The 20042-nt window shown below is 40.7% G+C and overlaps 1 protein-coding gene across 1 annotated transcript; it reads right to left on the reverse strand.

Annotated features, from left to right (window-relative positions):
• Window positions 1–493: 493 nt before the first annotated feature.
• On the reverse strand, window positions 494–1587 carry LOC128283898 (uncharacterized). The gene is made up of 4 exons (XM_053021315.1): window positions 1264–1587; window positions 967–1155; window positions 740–856; window positions 494–628 (listed from the first exon to the last, which is right to left on the reverse strand). Exons 1-4 carry the CDS (start codon window positions 1585–1587, stop codon window positions 494–496), a joined length of 765 nt encoding a protein of 254 aa, XP_052877275.1.
• Window positions 1588–20042: the final 18455 nt, after the last annotated feature.

The following is a 20042-nucleotide window of genomic DNA, read 5'->3' on the forward strand; positions in this document are numbered from 1 at the left end:
CAGTTATTTAAAAGTCTACTAACAGAAGATAGGGGTTTATTCAAATAAAAGCACAAATTTTGCTCAAGCCCAAGCATGAACCCACAACTTCCCAAATACCCACAGAGCACTAAACCAGTAAGCAGACATACTTTCACGTCGCAAAAATACAAAATAATTTTAATAGAGTTTTCGGGATTTAGGGAGTTACAATTCTACCCTCCTTAAATAAAATTTCGACCTCGAAATTTACCTTGTCTGAATAGGTGAAGATATTATTACCGCAATGCCTACTCGAGTTCCCACGTAGCCTCCTCAGAATTGTGATTCCACCAAAAAACTTTTACTGGTGGGATTGGCTTCCTTCTTAAGACTTTTACCTCTCAACCTAAAATCTAGATCGGTTCTTTCTCAAAAGTCAGATCTGGTCTAACTCAATCTCCTCAACCGGTACCACATGTGTAGGATTAGAGCGGTAGCGTCTTAGCGTAGAGACGTGGAACACATCATGAATCTACTCTAATTCCGGAGGTAACTCTGACTGGTAGGCAACCGGTTCCACTCGTCTCAAAATACGATAAGGCCCAACGAAACTTGGGCTCAATTTGCCTTTATGCCCAAATCTCAGTACCTTTTTCGATGGTGAGATCTTGAGAAAGGCAAAATCCCCCACAGAATACTCAATTTCCTTACACTTTAGATCCGCATATGACTTTTTTCTGTCTGATGCTGCCTTCAGTCTATCTCGAATTAATCTAACCTTATCCTTGGTATCAGATACTAGCTCAAGACCCAGAACACGCTGCTCACCCAACTCAGTCCAACACGACGAATTACCCTCTCTGACTGTCCATCCCTCAGAGGATGAAACATAGTACTGAAGTCCAATCGTGTACCCAGAGCATCATGTAACTTCTTCCAGAACCAAGACATGAAGCGAGGATCTCTGTCAGATATTATGGAAACTGGTACCCCTTGCAGTCTCACTATCTCAGATACATACAACTTAGCCAGTTTCTGTAATGAATAATCTATGAGAACCGGTATGAAATGAGTAGTTTTGGTCAATTGATCCACTATAACCCACACTGAATCTTTCTTAGAAGGCGTTAGGTGTAACCCATTCACAAAATCCATAATTACTCTTTCCCACTTCCACATCGGAATCTTAAGCAGCTGAAGCAAACCAGAAGGCAACTGATGTTCTGCTTTAACCTGTTGGCAAGTCAAACATTTCCCCACAAAGTCGGTAATCTCACCCTTAAGACTTGGCCACCAATATACCTCACGGAGATCCCTGTACATCTTATTTCCACCTGGGTGCATAACATAGGGACTATTATGCGCCTCTCGCAGTAAAGTTTGCCTCAAATTAGTATCCTTAGGCACACAAATTCTACCTCTGGAACAGAGTACCCCTTCACTATTTCGTCCAAAATCCACTGTATTACTATTCTTAATCTCCCGGAACAGAAGATCCAATGACACATCTTCCAACTGTGTACTCTTAATTTGTTCAATCCACACAGGTTTAACTTGGAGCTCGACCAATAAACTACCATTATCAAATAAGCTAAGGCGAGTGAACATTGCTCTCAGATCAGTCATAGCCCTACGGCTCAGTGCATCAGGCACCACGTTGGCCTTACCAAGGTGGTATTCAATCGAACAGTCATAATCCTTAAGCAGCTTAATCCACCTACGCTACCTAAGATTTAACTCCTTCTGAGTAAGGAGATACTTGAGGCTCTTGTGATTCGTGTAAATGGTACACTTTTTACTATACAAGTAATGCATCCAGATTTTTAATGCGAATACCACTGCAGCCAACTCCAAGTCATGAGTCAGATAATTCACCTCATGCATCTTAAGCTGACGAGACGCATAAGCAACCACCTTACCATCTTGCATCAACACACAACCCAAACCAACGTGTGATGCATCGCTGTAAACAGTAAATTCCTTCCCAAACTCTGGCTGAATCAAGATAAAGGCCTCAGTCAGAACCTTCTTGATCTTCTTAAAGCTCTTTTACTGTACATCAGTCTAGCTAAAAGGTATGCCCTTACGAAGCAGCTTGGTTAAGGGCGCGGCAAGATGTGAGAACCTCTCTACAAATCTTCAATAGTACCCAGCCAGACCCAAAAAACTACGAATTTTTGACACAGTCTTAGGCTGCTTCTAAGCTAAAATAGCCTCAACCTTCTAAGGGTCAACCCTAATCCCCTCAGCAGATACCACATGACTAAGAACCGTTACCTTACGTAACCAGAATTCACACTTGCTAAACTTGGCAAACAGTTGCTTCTCCCTCAAAATTTGCAAAACCACTCGTAGATGTTCATCATGTTCATCTCAGTCCTCGAATACACTAGTATATCGTTGATAAACACTACTGCAAATTGATCCAGATAGGGCCAAAACACTCTGTTCATTGGATCGATAAAGGCTGTTGGTGCATTTGTCAGTCCAACAGGCATTACCAAGAACTCGTAATGACCATAATGAGTCCTAAACATTGTCTTGTGCACATCGGCCTCTTTAACTTTTACTTGGTGATACCCCAACCGGAGATCTATTTTAGAGAAAATCGTCGCTCCCCGCAGTTAATCGAACAGATCATCAATCCTTGGCAGAAGGTATTTGTTCTTAATAGTCAACTTATTCAATTGTCTGTAGTCAATGCACATACGCATGAATCCATCCTTCTTTTTTAGAAATAAGACTGGTGCTCCCCACAGAGACACACTCAGTCGGATAAACCCACGGTTCAGTAATTCTTGAATTTTGGCCTTAAGCTCTACAAGCTAATTCGGTGCCATTCTATAAGGGGCGATGGACACTGAAGCTGTACTAGAAAGGAACTCAATCCTGAACTCCACTTTATGTTCTAGAGGTAACCCCGGTAACTCTTCTAGAAAGACGTCCGAAAATTATTTAGCAGTTCTGATATCCTTTATCGAAGAGTCCCTAACATTTGAAACACTAAGGTAGGAAAAGAATGCCTCACAACCCTTGCGAACCAACTTCTCAGCCCTAAGTGCAGAGATTACATTACTCAAATAGTTTTGTTGTTCCCCAATTACCACTATCTCCTCATCAGCTTCAGTTCTCAGCATAAATCGCTTAGTTGCACAATCCAAGTTTACTCGATGTTTAACTAACCAATCCATGTCCAATATTAGCTTGAACTCTATGAAAGGCAGCTCCATAAGATTGACCAGAAAGATAACTCCTTGTATCTCCAAAGGAACATCTCTAAATACCTTATTTATCCGAACGGACTGCCTCAACGGACTTAAAACAGTAATCTCACTCATAGTGTTTTCAGCCATAATACTCAACATCCTAGACACCGAGCATGCTATATACGAATATGTAGACCCAACATCAATCAATGTAATAAAAGGTACATTATGGATAAAGAACATACTAGTAATAACATCTGGAGCATAAACCAGCATAAACCAGTGCTAGTTGCCTCGCCTTAGTATGACCAGCACCTCTGCCTGGTGCACCATGACCACGACCCACACCATTTCCACCCCTGGCCTGACCTCGACCTCTCGGTGGCTATTGACCACTCTGCTGAACATTACCAAAACTAGTAACTTGCACCTGCTCAGGCCTCCGTGGACAATCCTTTGACACGGTGCTCCAATCATCCACATCTCAAACATGCACTCATCTTTTTCCAACATTCGCCCTGATGACGTTTCTCACAATTAGCACAAAACTGCGGTCCAAAAGTAGAAACAACAGCAGGGGTCCTAACTCTGACTAGCCCATCAGGTCTGGGCCTTTTTTTAAACCTCTGAAAAGAATTTGAGGGCTAAGCATCCCTCTTACCTCTGTCTTTCTTTCTGTTCTGGCGCTCAGCACGCGTCACATCCTTTGTAGTTTTTGCCTTCTTAACAAGTGCTACAAAATCCCGCTCCCTCTGAGGAGCTATCAGAACCCTTAGACCATCCCTGAGGCCATCCTCAAATCGAACACACCGCTCATATTCTATTGCCACCATCCCACGAGCATAGCGACTCAATCGTAATAATTCAGCCTTATAATCAGCCATTGTCTTCTCCCCCTGAGTTAAGTTTAGAAATTCCATTCTACGGGCATTCACATAATTGGCACCCACATACTTACCCTGAAAAGTAATCTTGAAAAACTCCCAGGTCAATCGATCAGCTTGAGTGCCCTCTTTAACGGTAAGCCACCACTGGTAGGCCTCATCCCTCAACAGTGATACTGTACCTTTCAAATTTTGCTCGGGGGTGCAGTCGATGTCGTCCATGATCCTCTTTGTGGCCTTGATCCAATATTCAGCCACATTAGGGGCAACTCCAGCAATACCCTTGAAAATCTCTGCGCTATTAGACCTTAGTCATTCCGTAACTGACCCACGGCCCACATTACCAGCACCAGGCCCAGTGACCCTTTCTAGAATCATCAACATTGCTTGGGATAGTGCGTCGTCCCCAGCTGTTCGATTTTGAAACCTTGTATCAGCTATAGGTGAAGCTGGTGCCTCTCTAACTTCCTCATTAGGCTGGTGTCCAGAAGATGAAGACCCAACCCTAGCACCTCCGTGGCCTTTGTCTCGGCCACTACCACGGGTACCTCTAGTGCTCACTATCCAATCGCGCCTTTGTTTGTATTAACAATTTCATGCCAGTTAGTTTATTGTTCCAGTGTTTATTACAAAAATTTTATGAAAAGTATTATCTCAGAGTTTGTTTTCGCAGTTCGCAATCTTGCCATGGTTTGAAGTTTACTCTGACTAAAGAGTTTCAGTATAGTTTTACTACCTAAAGTAGTCTCAATAATATTTCAAATATAACCCTTTCAGTATAAACAGTCAAAAGACTTATCGGATCGGCACGGAGACTCGGTGTACCACTCCTTTAGTAAAACATTTCTAATTTATACCAATCACTTTAAGTCGTTTGAAAACTATTCTGTTAAAATTTCTACATTTTTGAAAACTCAAATACACAACCGAGTTTTGTAACCTGACTCTGATATCACTAAATGTAACACCCTAAACCCGGCCTAAACGTTATGGCCAAATTTGTGATGTCACATTGGAGTGTTTTCCAAAACTTTAATTGATAAAAAATCCGTTTCTTATAAACACTTCTTTAGATTCATAACAAAAGGTTTGGAGGCCTAGTTCATTGTGAAAGCTCAAATTGTTTAGGTAAAATATTATTTAAACTAGTTTATCACTAACTTTAAAATCGTGTTGGTTACGGAAACTTTTAAAACATGTTGCGTGAGCATGATATTTTTAGAAAATCATTTGTTTATATTTTCATTAAAATCAGCGTCCTATTACTAATAGGTGAAATAAAATAATTAGATAAATAAATCTTCCAAATTAAGTAAAAATTAAAGCGGCCTTATAACATAATAAAAACCCAATATAAATCTTAATTATAAAAAAAATAATTAACTAGGTCGAGTGGCCACCACTGAGTCCTCTGCCGCCTCGATTGGTCTAAGCTTGGGGATTTCATACACAGTTAACAGACGGGTGAGTTTATGAAAACTCAGTGTGTGAAATCCCAAAATATCAAATAATCAGAGTAAACACGATTTAGGCCAAGGCCCGTTAGCTATAGTTAGGGCTTTAGCCCCTTTTTTCAATAACAGTATTAGTCTAGGCCTGAGCCCATTTCAGTACAGTATGCAAACAAAGAATTCTACCTAATCCATCCACTACACACCATGTGGGGATAAAATCAACCCACCCAACCCTACACACCAAGTCGTATCGATTTCGGTACTAAAATAGTATTCGCAATAAAACTGCCAGTAAAAGGCTTATAGCATTTCAATACACTTCCTCCAAAATCATGTATCCCACCCCATGAAATGCAACATAATATCATACGTGTACGTAGAAATGTCATGCTTGAAACAGTCATACATAATACAGGGGTATTTTAATCAATTTACCTTACAGGGTATAATGGCCATTTCATCAGTATGGGGTCGAAGTGTACTTACCAACCCAACAGTGGATCCACAGTCATGTCGAGTGACCCATGCAACCTTAACAATTAATCAGTGCTAATAGGCCTATAGCCTGTATTGCGGGCCCATATAGGCCCACACTCTCGTATGGCCCATATAGCCTAAAAATGGCCTCAGCCATGTAGTTCACAAAACCTAGCCCACAATTTGGCATATTTAGCGTGATATTTCTGTGTGGGGCTGACAAGCCTTTTGGGCCCACACGGCCCAGTTTGACCCAACGTGGCCCAATGCCGTTTTGGTCTATGAGAAAGCTCGTGGCCATCTCATCGCTCACACAGCCATGTTTAATTACACAGTCTGCCACACGGGCGGCCACATGCCCGTGTGGTACCGTCAACCCACTTTTGGACTTTTTGGCTTTTGCTGTTACACATCTAATGGTAGTGTTCACACACTTGTAACGTAACTGTAGCCTCAACACTTCCATGATCAAAGCACCTATGAACAACCACAACAACCCCACCATCAATCATATTTACGGTTATTCCAAAAACTAAAACATTGCAAAAAACTCTAACCGAATCATCGTTACTTAACAACGAACTATTGTAGAACCCTTCCCACTCCTAAAATCCACGTATTCTTCCTAAGGCTTCAACCTTTACACGAAACAGTTAACCAATTCATCAAACTCTACAATCCCACATAATTGTATCTAGGATTTAAAGTACTTACCAATAAAGAAGGCACCACTTGTAGGGACAGCGTAATTGGCTTAGCACCTTGATTATCAAAATTGAGCCCCTAGTAACAATCGCATAAAAAAGAAATAAAAAGGTGTTAGATGAATATTACCCCATGGTAGGAAAGAGAGAAAGCAATCGTTCAGCCTAAGAGATGCCAAAAGCCTAACCTTTGAGAAGAAAACCAAATGAGATTCGGCTAGGGGGAGACAAACCACAACCACTTACCCAAAACCCACAAAATTTCGATACCACCTCAGTAAGAAATGGCCAGAAAAGAAAGAAGAGAAGGAGGAGTCTAACACTCAGGGTATTCAGCTAGCAAAGTAGAGAAACTTAGAAGAAAATCGAGCCAGAAAAGAGGGAGAAGGAACAAGAATGTTTCAGCAAATTTTATGAGTGAAAAAAGGGAATGCTGGGTCAAAGAGGGGAATGACTGAGAGGTAGAAGAGAAAATAAGGGTATTCGGTTAGGGTTTGAAGAGGAAAAGAGAAGAAAATATGCCAAATGTCAATTCAGCCTTGACTTTAAAATGCAGAGATAGACAAGAAAAACTGACGAAAGGAGAGCAGTACTCCAAAACCAATTTCGACACTCCCTTTGCCTATGACCGAACTGGTACCAAGAAGACTCCCACTTTCGGCCAGTACTACCTCTGCCCCCTCCTTGATCTACTCCTCCTATCTCTCTACAAATCTCTCCTCTTTCCCCTCACTTGACCGATTCAAATTCCTCTTCCATCCCACTATTAAAGTCCCAATGCCATCCAACCTCCCACACAGCCATTTGCAAAAAGGAGCTCACTTATGTGCAACTGAACTTGAACTCTAGTCCCTTGGAAGAGAAACATGCCACATACCACTAGACCAACAGGCCTTTCATGACATGATCTCCCCATAGTTATTTAAAAGTCTACTAATAGAAAATAGGGGTTTATTCAAATAAAAGAACAAATTTTGCTCAAGCCCAAGTGTAACACCCCAAACTCGTGACCGACGCCGGTGTCGGACACGAGGGGTTAACGGCCAAATCCTCTCAAGATACCAACCAATTTGACATTACCAGTCAGGCTGGAAAACTGCGTCACCGTTGCCTTAAAAATCATATCTCGAGTTTCAAAACTCGGAAACTGGTTTCGTAAATTTTCCCTGAATTTAGACTCATATACCCATCCATGGATTTATTTTTAGAATTTTTGGTTGGGCCAATTGGTACAGTTTATTAGTTAAAGTCACCCATGTTACAGGGATCTACTGCTCTGACCTTCGCGCGTTACAACTTGAATATCTCTCTGTACAGGGCTTTAATACTGGTGTCGTTTGTTTCTAATGAAACTAGACTCAAAATGGAATCTGTAAATATAAGGCATGACTCCTAATTCTTTCTGGATAATTTATGGTAAATTTTCAAAGTCCCGACAGGGGACCCAGAAACCGTTCTGGCCCTGTCTCACGAGAACTTTAATATTTCTCAGTATACAGCTCATATGGTCGTTCCGTTTCGTCCATATAAAAATAGATTCATCAAGGTTAAGTTCCATAATTTACTCACTATTTAATTCTACTTATACTATTTTTAGTGATTTTTCAATCTCATCCCACTGCTACTGTCCGCAACAGTTACTGCAGTAGACTATGCCAATTTCATGAATTTTCCCTTGGCCTTAATTATCCATCATACATGACACAAATTATGGCCACCTTATCAAAATTTGAGTTTCTAAGACTCGTGGCTATAGGTTCTAGCATCCCACTCGATGACCACATAGGCCATTTTCACATGGCTTAAAGTTTACAACCCACAATTCGACAAAATATAATAGCCTATACATGCCAAATGTTCTTCAACAACAAAAACAATACCACAAGGTTTCAGCCGGTGTGATGACTTCAACGACGGTTCCGAGCACGCAACAATACGAGTCCAAGAGACCTAAAATGGGTGACAAGAAAACACCGAGTGAGTTTACAACTCAGTAAGTCATAAGCATTCCACAACCATCCATTAACAAAATTATTACAACATGAAATAATGAAGCGAGGCTAAGTACTCCATCCATATCGAACTATATCATAGTTCCTTGGACCTTTCGGTTCAATCTCATACCAAGTCATACATCCACATTTCATATTCTATACAATAAGATATTTGGGACATTTTTACACACCAACTCATTTTCACCACAATCATACAATTGCAATCATCACATAGATTTAAAGCTTACCAAGCTCAACCCCGAGCATGAACATATTACCTATTCGTCATGAGCTCAAGGTACTTACCCGATCCGCTGTCCATACTCAACTCGATGGAGACACACCCTCCATATAATTGTTCGATCGGAGATATTTATATATATATATAGAGTGCGCACACGATTGCTTAATACTCGATTTCGCACACTTAGTGCCATGCGATTTAAGCCCGCACACATAGTGCCATGCCCTTCGAGCTCGCACACTTAGTGCCATATATTTCCAGCATGCACACTTAGTGCCATATATTTCCAGCACGCACACTTAGTGCCATATATTTCCAGCACGCACACTTAGTGCCAATCTCGTCACCGCATACACGTATTGCCCAAGACACTTAGTGCGAAAGCAAACTTTCTACACATTTCACTATTTCTTTTACATTCAACAATTGTCATCACTCCATACACATACAATTTCATTTATATATATATATAGCATCCCATTAAACACAATTGCATAGATTTTACAATCATTTAAGCAATATCAAACATATGTGCTTAATGACTTACCTCGACGTTGTCGCACGTCTTCAACGGCTATTCAATTACTTTTTCTTTTCCTTGTCCAACTTCGATCCTTTGAGCTCTTGAGCTAAATCAAACAAATTTACTTCCCAATCAAACACACACATACGGCAACCATATATTGTTTTTAACACATTCGGTCACTTGGCGACCCATTTAACTTTTAAGCATTCATTTCAAATTTTAGTTAAACAATGCGAATGCTATTAGCTACTAATGCCACACACACATATGCATAAAATTTAATCATACATGACCCATAGCTCATTTGGTCATTCATCTCTCAAACTTACAAGCTTCATACCACACTTCCTTGGCGAATACATATATAAGCACAATTTAGCATTTTCATTTACTTAATATTTCATACCTATCATGCTAGCGAATATTGTTTAATCAAGTTCAACATCCTCATATACGGCATTAGCATCCAAACAACCTATATGAACATTTAACTAATTCAAGCTTCACCCATCCACACTTATTCATTTAACATAAAGAAAATATATCAACCTCTTCACTATCAACCATGGCGAATGCTTCATGGGTTTAAGGTAGATTCAAGAAAGAACCTCATAATTATTAAGATGTAAGCAACTACCCTTGTTCATCTAGATTTAGTATGAACAACAACTATCACCATTATTAATCACCATAGCGAAAACCTCACCCTCATGGCCGAATGTACCAAACATTTCCTAACTAAACTTTCACAAATTTTAACCTCATATCGACCTCGACTTGTTCAATACAACATGAAACAATCCCTTCTCCTAACCTCTTGATACACGGCTTGATGTTCAAACCCCATGAAAGTTTGATTTTCATGACATTACCAAAATGCATTATGACAATTAGCTCAACAAACTCAAGAAGTTAAAGCCAACATCTCAAAGCTTACCTCCAACTAGAAGAAGGGTTGCGAATTTGCTTAATGAAAAGCTCTCCCATTTCTTTCCTTTGGTTCACGGCAAGAAGAACAAAGCATAACCAAATTCCCCTTTTTTTTTTTTCTTTCTTTGGTTAGTCACGGCAATGGGGCATCCACACACTTTTTTTGTCAACATTTTCTTTAATGCTAGCACATTATTTTATTGTTTCATACATCACTCACTAACCAAACATGTTGGGAGCATGTTTCCTTTGCCCATCAACACCCACCTTGGCGGCCACTATAGTCAAATTTGGGAAATTTGACATGCAAGGACAACATTTCCTAGTATGCATCAATAGGCCACTTCAACATTTGCCTATCTCATTTCTAAGTTTTCTCACACAAATCCTTTCTAGTGAAATTCACCTTTATAACACTAAATCAAATCATCAAAATGTCACACACAATTTAACACATATTATAGGCATCACAATAAATTTTAAATTATTTTTATGCCTCGGTTTTGTGGTCCCGAAACCACATCCGTCTAGGGTCAATTTTGGTGTCACAACTCTCCCCACTTAAGAAATTTTCGTCCCGAAAATCTTACCGTAAATAGGCTCGGTATCGCTCTTTCATAGAGTCCTCAAGTTCCCAAGTGGCTTCTTCAATTCGTGTTTATGCCACAACACCTTCACTAACGGGATTTTCTTATTGCGCAACTCTTTTACTTCACGCATCATAATGCGAACGGTTCCTCTTCATAGCTCAAATTAGGTGAATCTCAATCTCGGGCAGGCGATTACGTCGCGATGGATCAGACCTATATCGTCAAGCATCGAAACATGGAAAACGTTGTGAATCTTTTCGAGCTCGGGGTAAAATTAATCGATGCGCTCTTGGCCCAACTCGTTCGAGATACTTCATACGGACCGATGAACCTCGGACTCAATTTGCCCTTACGGCCAAATCTAAGCACTTTCTTCCAGGGTGAGACTTTGAGAAATACCTTGTCTCCAACCTGATATTCAATATATTTTCTTTTCAAGTCCGCATACGACTTTTGGTGATCCGAAGCAGCTTTCAAACTTTCACGAATTACTCGAACTTTTTGCTCGGCATCCTTAACCAAATCAACCCCGAAGATTTTTCCTTCACTAAGTTCATCAGAATAATGGGGTGCGGCATTTACGATCGTAAAAAGCCTCGTAAGGCGCCATCTTGATACTTGATTGAAAGCTATTGTTGTAGCGAATTCAACCAAAGGTAAATACCGTTCCCATGCACCACTAAACTCAAGGATGCAATATCTCAACATATCCTCGAGTATTTGAATTATCCGTTCGGATTGACTATCGGTTTGGGGGTGAAAAAATTGCTAAAATGCGTTTGGTACCCAAAGCCTCTTGCAATTTCTTCCAAAATCGCGAGGTAAATCTCGGATCTCTATCCGACACGATGGAAGTAGGCACCCGTGTAATCTCAATCGAGAAAGCATACAATTCGCTAGTTTGTCCATTGAAAAATCCTTACGTCACGGGGATAAAGTGAGCCGACTTAGTCGATCTATCGACAACGACCCAAATCGCATCCTTCTTACTCATCGACAATGGCGGTCGGATACAAAGTCCATTGTGACTCGATCCCGTTTTGCAACCAACTCATCGTCGACTTTCTGAGCTTCACGAATTTGACGTATCAATAATGGTTTGGCTTTCAATTCAGCTACTAACACATTGTTGGGTAGGATAGACAATTGTACATTCATCGCTCGCAAAGCAAATAGTAATTTTCGGCTTAAGGCATCCGCAACCACATTAGCCCTTCGGGTGATAATCAATGACGAGCTCATAATCTTTTAACAACTCGAGCCATCGCCTTTGTCGCATGATTTAAGTCTCTTTGGGTCATCAAATATTTGAGACTTTTGTGATCCGAATACACATGGCACTTCTCACCAAATAAGTAATGTCGCCATATCTTTAAGGCGAATACGATGGCAGCCAATTCGAGATCGTGGGTCGGATAATTTTTCTCATGTGGCTTTAATTGCCTCGACGCATAGGCCACAACTCGCCCTTCTTGCATCAATACGCAACCCAACCCAAGTAGGGATGCGTCACTATAAATGACAAACTCTTTGCCCGATTCGGGTTGCACTAGAATTGGTGCTTCAGTCAAATAAGCTTTCAGTTGATCGAAACTTTTCGACATTTCTCCGTCCATTCGAACTTAACATCCTTTTGGAGTAAGCCGTCATTGGCGTGGCTATCTTCGAGAAACCTTTACAAATCGTCGGTAATAACCGCAAGCCCCAAAAGCTCCTAACTTCGGTAACATTCCTTGGTGGTTTCCAATCGACTATGGCGAATTTTGTTGGGTCCACCACGACACCGATCACGGACACCACGTGCCCCAAAAGCTAACCTCTTTCAACCAAAATTCACATTTCTTGAACTTTGCGTATAACTTGCTTATCTCGTAAGATTTGCAACACTAGCCTCGGTGTTCAGCATGTTCGGTTTCATCTCTCGAATAGACCAAAATGTCATCGATAAATACAACTACGAACCGATCCAAGTATGGCTGAAAATTCTATTCATTAAATCCATAAACACCGCGAGGGCATTAGTGAGCCCAAACGGCATCACCAAGAATTCGTAGTGACCGTACCTCGTTCTAAAAGCGGTTTTGGGTATGTCCGATTCTCGGACCCTCAACCGATAGTACCCGACCTCAAATCTATCTTTGAAAACACCGAGGCTCCCTTTAATTGATCAAACAAATCGTCAATTCGTGGCAATGGATATTTATTCTTTATCGTCACTTTATTGAGTTGACGATAGTCGATGCACAACCTCATGGTTCCGTCCTTCTTCTTCACAAACAATACAAAGCGCCCATGGAGAAAAACTCGGTCGAGCGAAACCTCTATCCGTCAATTCTTGCAATTGAACCTTCAATTCCTTTAATTCCGTTAATGCCATGCGATATGGGGCTATTGAAATCGGTGTAGTACCGGTACAACCGATGCGAATTCCACTTCTCGAACCGGTGGCAATCCCGGTAACTCCTCAGGAAAAACATCTGAATACTCACAAACCACTGGTACCGATTCGAGTTTCCTTTCCGTCTCTTTACTTCCAAACACATACGCAAGGTATGTTTCACACCCCTTTTTCACATATCTCCGAGTAGTCATAGAAGATATTATCGCTGGTACTCCTTTTAAACCGAGAGACTCGACTCGGACTACCTCGTTATTTGCACTCCTCAAATCAATGGTTTTCCTTTGCGGTCCACCTTTGCATCATGTACGGTCACCAATCCATACCAAGAATTACATCGAATTCATCAAATGGTAGAAGCATCGGATCGGTAGGAAAAGCAGATTCTCGAATTATTAGGGGCATCTCTTGCACACTTTATCAACTAGTACATATTGACCCAAAGGGTTTGACACTGAATTATTTAATTGAAGAGACTCAACAGTAGAGTCTTCTTTGGATGCTAAGGTTTCACATACATATGAATGAGTAGCGCGGGGTCAATCAATGCAATCACAATAGTATCAAAGAGAGTAAAAGTACCGTGATAACGTCGGGGAGGATGCCTCCTCTCGTGCGCTGGATGGCATATGCTCTAGCAGAGCACGGGTCTCGGATCGGACGGCCGTATTAGAGGCTCCTCTCGATTACCACCCCTACCTCCAGAGATTCTCGGGGCCTACCTCCACCGTCGTTCCACTAGGTCTTGCACCTTGCGTCTTATTCCTCTCATCTAGCTCCGTGCAATCTCTAATGAAGTGGTCCTTGAACCACATCCATAACAGCCCTATTAATGCAGACTTACCCCAACATTCACCTAGGTGTCGTCTTCCACATTGGGGGCATTCGGGTCTCTCTTGACGATTATTGCCCACACTAGCTATCAAGTAGCTCGAGTCCGTCAATGGTGGGCTCTAATGGAAATTCCCAGATTGTCCTCGACTTCTTGGTGTCCTCCCTGAACCTCTTTATAGCCGAGAACGGAGCTTTACTCGTCGATCTTTTACGGTAATCTCTTGCTTCAAATTCAGCCTTCTTCTTCTCCTTCCCAAGTTCTTCCGCCTTGCAGGCTCGTTCGACTAGTGTCACGAACTCCTTTATCTCCAAAATTCCCACTAGTAACTTTAACTCTTCATTCAATCCTTCTTCAAATCTTTTGCACATCGCAACCTCATCAGCCACACACTCCGAGCATACCGACTAAGTCTTACGAACTCATGTTCGTATTGAGATCTGATCATCCGGCCTTGCTTGAGTTCCAAAAATTCCTTACGCTTCGATCGATGAACCGTTGACTAATGTATTTCTTTGAAATTGGATTGAAGGAAATCCCAAGTAACTCGTTCATTTGGGACTATGGAAATTAAAGTCCTCCACCAATAGTAAGTCGAGTCTCATAACAAGGATATAGCACACTTAAGACATTCATCGGGTGTGCATGACAATTCATCTAACACTCTAATGGTGTTATCGAGCCAGAACTCGGCCTTTTCGGCATCATCAGTAACTATGGCCTTGAACTCCTCGGCCCCACGCTTCCTAATCAAGTCCACAGGTGGTTTACTCAGCCTCACGGGATCGAGAATCGGAGGCATTGCGGGCTCTTGGGGTGGAGTATTTAAATTCGGGAATGGTTGGACAGCCGGGTTGGTTCGGGCATATTGCGCGACCCACTCATTCATCATGGTGAAGAAGGCTTGTTTCGCCCCTTCATTTTGATTATTCGCGGATGACTGAGGCTCAACAGGCGGTGTCCCTTCTTGGGAGCATCGCTACACTTTCAACGTCATCCGCCAAGGGTCTCTCTACCGGGTTCCATTTACTAATCAAAACAAAAATTTCAACCGTCAGAAGTCATCACATTTTTAAGCACTAACAATTTGGCATGTATAGCTTGACTCACACGCGCTATGGTAGTCCTAGAATCGACTAAACCATGGCTCTGATACCAATTTAATTGTAACACCCCAAACTCGTGACCGACGCCGGTGTCGGACACGAGGGGTTAACGGCCAAATCCTCTCAAGATACCAACCAATTTGACATTACCAGTCAGGCTGGAAAACTGCGTCACCGTCGCCTTAAAAATCATATCTCGAGTTTCAAATCTCAGAAACTGGTTTTGTAAATTTTCCCTGAATTTAGACTCATATACCCATCCATGGATTTATTTTAGAATTTTGGTTGGGCCAATTGGTACAGTTTATTAGTTAAAGTCACCCATGTTACAGGGATCTACTGCTCTGACCTTCGCGCGTTACAACTTGAATATCTCTCTGTACAGGGCTTTAATACTGGTGCCGTTTGTTTCTAATGAAACTAGACTCAAAATGGAATCTGTACATATAAAGCATGACTCCTAATTCTTTCTGGATAATTTATGGTAAATTTTCAAAGTCCCAACAGGGGACCCAGAAACCGTTCTGGCCCTATCTCACGAGAACTTTAATATTTCTCAGTATACAGCTCATATGGTCGTTCCGTTTCGTCCATATAAAAATAGATTCATCAAGGTTCAGTTCCATAATTTACTAACTATTTAATTCTACTTATACTATTTTTAGTGATTTTTCAATCTCATCCCACTGCTACTATCCGCAACAGTTACTGCAGTAGACTATGCCAATTTCATGAATTTTCCCTTGGCCTTAATTATCCATCATACATGACACAAATTATGGCCACCTTATCAAAATTTGAGTTTCTAAGACTCGTGGCTATAGGTTCTAGCATCCCACTCGACGACCACATAGGCCATTTTCACATGGCTTAAAGTTTACAACCCACAATTCGACAAAATATAATAGCCTATACATGCCAAATGTTCTTCAACAACAAAAACAATACCACAAGGTTTCAGCCGGTGTGATGACTTCAACGACGGTTCCGAAACGCGCAACAATACGAGTCCAAGAGACCTAAAATGGGTGACAAGAAAACACCGAGTGAGTTTACAACTCAGTAAGTCATAAGCATTCCACAACCATCCATTAACAAAATTATTACAACATGAAATAATGAACGAGGCTAAGTACTCCATCCATATCGAACTATATCATAGTTCCTTGGACCTTCGGTTCAATCTCATACCAAGTCATACATCCACATTTCATATTCTATACAATAAGATATTTGGGACATTTTACACACCAACTCATTTTCACCACAATCATACAATTGCAATCATCACATAGATTTAAAGCTTACCAAGCTCAACCCGAGCATGAACATATTACCTATTCGTCATGAGCTCAAGGTACTTACCCGATCCGCTGTCCATACTCAACTCGATGGAGACACACCCTCCATATAATTGTTCGATCGGAGATATTTATATATATATATAGAGTGCGCACACACATTGCTTAATACTCGATTTCGCAAACTTAGTGCCATGCGATTTAAGCCCGCACACATAGTGCCATGCCCTTGAGCTCGCACACTTAGTGCCATATATTTCCAGCATGCACACTTAGTGCCATATATTTCCAGCACGCACACTTAGTGCCATATATTTCCAGCACGCACACTTAGTGCCAATCTAAATCACCGTACACACGTATTGTTCGCACACTTAGTGCCGAAAGCAAACTTTCTACACATTTCACTATTTCTTTTACATTCAACAATTGTCATCACTCCATACACATACAATTTCATTTATATATATATATAGCATCCCATTAAACACAATTGCATAGATTTTACAATCATTTAAGCAATATCAAACATATGTGCTTAATGACTTACCTCGGACGTTGTCGCATGCGTCTTCAACGGCTATTCAATTACTTTTCTTTTCCTTGTCCAACTTCGATCCTTTGAGCTCTTGAGCTAAATCAAACAAATTTACTTCCCAATCAAACACACACATACGGCAACCATATATTGTTTTTAACACATTCGGTCACTTAGGCGACCCATTTAACTTTTAAGCATTCATTTCAAATTTTAGTTAAACAATGCGAATGCTATTAGCTACTAATGCCACACACACATATGCATAAAATTTAATCATACATGACCCATAGCTCATTTGGTCATTCATCTCTCAAACTTACCGAAGCTTCATACCACACTTCCTTGACCGAATACATATATAAGCACAATTTAGCATTTTCATTTACTTAATATTTCATACCTATCATGCTAGCCGAATATTGTTTAATCAAGTTCAACATCCTCATATACGGCATTAGCATCCAAACAACCTATATGAACATTTAACTAATTCAAGCTTCACCCATCCACACTTATTCATTTAACATAAAGAAAATATATCAACCTCTTCACTATCAACCATGGCGAATGCTTCATGGGTTTAAGGTAGATTCAAGAAAGAACCTCATAATTATTAAGATGTAAGCAACTACCCTTGTTCATCTAGATTTAGTATGAACAACAACTATCACCATTATTAATCACCATAGCGAAAACCTCACCCTCATGGCCGAATGTACCAAACATTTCCTAACTAAACTTTCACAAATTTTAACCTCATATCGACCTCGACTTGTTCAATACAACATGAAACAATCCCTTCTCCTAACCTCTTGATACACGGCTTGATGTTCAAACCCCATGAAAGTTTGATTTTCATGACATTACCAAAATGCATTATGACAATTAGCTCAACAAACTCAAGAAGTTAAAGCCAACATCTCAAAGCTTACCTCCAACTAGAAGAAGGGTTGCGAATTTGCTTAATGAAAAGCTCTCCCATTTCTTTCCTTTGGTTCACGGCAAGAAGAACAAAGCATAACCAAATTCCCTTTTTTTTTTTCTTTCTTTGGTTAGTCACGGCAATGGGGCATCCACACACCTTTTTTTTTGTCAACATTTTCTTTAATGCTAGCACATTATTTTATTGTTTCATACATCACTCACTAACCAAACATGTTGGGAGCATGTTTCCTTTGCCCATCAACACCCACCTTGGCCGGCCACTATAGTCAAATTTGGGAAATTTGACATGCAAGGACAACATTTCCTAGTATGCATCAATAGGCCACTTCAACATTTGCCTATCTCATTTCTAAGTTTTCTCACACAAATCCTTTCTAGTGAAATTCACCTTTATAACACTAAATCAAATCATCAAAAATGTCACACACAATTTAACACATATTATAGGCATCACAATAAATTTTAAATTATTTTTATGGCTCGGTTTTGTGGTCCCGAAACCACATCCCGTCTAGGGTCAATTTTGGGCTGTCACACCAAGCTTGAACCCACAACTTCCCAGATACCCACAGAGCACTAAACCATTAAGCCAAACATACTTTCACATCAAAAACACATAAAATAATTTTAACAGGGTTTTCAGGATTTGGAGATTTACAATTCTACCGTCCTTAAAGAAAATTTTTTCCTTGAAATTTACCTGGTCAAAATAGGTGAAGATATTATTGCCGCATTGCCTCCTCGGGTTCCCGTATAGCTTCCTCAGAACTGTGATTCCGTCAAAGAAATTTTACTAATGGGGTTGCCTTCCTTCTCAAGACTTTTACCTCTCGACCCAAAATCTGGACTGGTTCTTCCTCGAAAGCCAGATCTGGTCTAACCTCAATCTCCTCAACCGGTACCACATGCGTAGGATCAGAGCGATAGCGTCTCAGCATAGAGACGTGGAACACATCATGAATCCGCTCTAATTCTAGAGGTAACTCTAACCAGTATGTAACGGGTCCCGCTCGTCTCAAAATGTTGTAAAACCCAATAAACCTTAGACTCAACTTACCTTTACGCCTAAATCTCAATACCTTCTTCCGTGGTGAGACCTTTAGAAAGACAAAATCCCCACAGAATACTCAATTTCCTTACACTGCAGATCCGCATATGACTTTTTTTTATCTGATGCTACCTTCAGTCTATCTCAAATTAATCTGACCTTATCATCGGTATTAGATACTAGCTCAAAACCAAGAACACGCTGCTCACCCAACTCAGCCCAACACGACGGAGTGCGACACCTACGACCATATAGTGCTTCGTAAGGTGTCATCTGTATGCTAGACTGGTAGCTATTGTTGTATGCAAACTCTGCTAGCGGCAAGTGATCCTCCCAACTGCCTTAAGTTAATTACAAAACTACTTAAAATGTCTTCCAGTATCTGAATTACCCTCTCTGACTTTCCATCCTTCTGAGGATGAAACGCAGTACTGAAGTCCAATCGTGTACCCATAGCTTCATATAACTTCTTCCAAAACTGAAACGTGAAGCGAAGATCTCTGTCAGATATTATAGAAACTAGTACCCCATGCAGTCTCACTGTCTCGGATACATACAGCTTAACCAGTTTCTACAACGAATAATCTGTGTGAACTGATATGAAATAAGCAGTTTTGTTCAACCGATCTACTATAACCCACACTGAATCTTTCTTAGAAGGCGTTAGGGGTAACCCACTCACAAAATCCTTAATTACTCTTTCCCACTTCCACATCGAAATCTTAACCGGCTAAAGCAAACTAGAAGGCAACTGATGTTCTACTCTAACCTGTTGGAAAGTCAAAGAATTCCTCACAAAGTCGGTAATCGTACGCTTAAGACCTGGCCACCATTATACCTCACGGAGATCCCTATACATCTTATTTCCACCTAGGTACATAGCATAGGGACTGCTATGTGC

The sequence above is a fragment of the Gossypium arboreum genome, chromosome 11 (assembly GCF_025698485.1).
Source record: "Gossypium arboreum isolate Shixiya-1 chromosome 11, ASM2569848v2, whole genome shotgun sequence".
Taxonomy (NCBI): Eukaryota; Viridiplantae; Streptophyta; class Magnoliopsida; order Malvales; family Malvaceae; genus Gossypium; species Gossypium arboreum.

Coding starts and splice junctions, on each gene's coding strand:
- LOC128283898 (XM_053021315.1), bottom strand. CDS start 1,587: ATGACTGATCTGAGAGCAATGTTCACTCGCCTTAGCTTATTTGATAAT. Junction 1,156..1,263: donor TGTACAGGGATCTCCGTGAG/GTATATTGGTGG, acceptor GGTTTGCTTCAG/CTGCTTAAGATTCCGATGTG. Junction 629..739: donor TATCTGATACCAAGGATAAG/GTTAGATTAATT, acceptor GCCTTTCTCAAG/ATCTCACCATCGAAAAAGGT.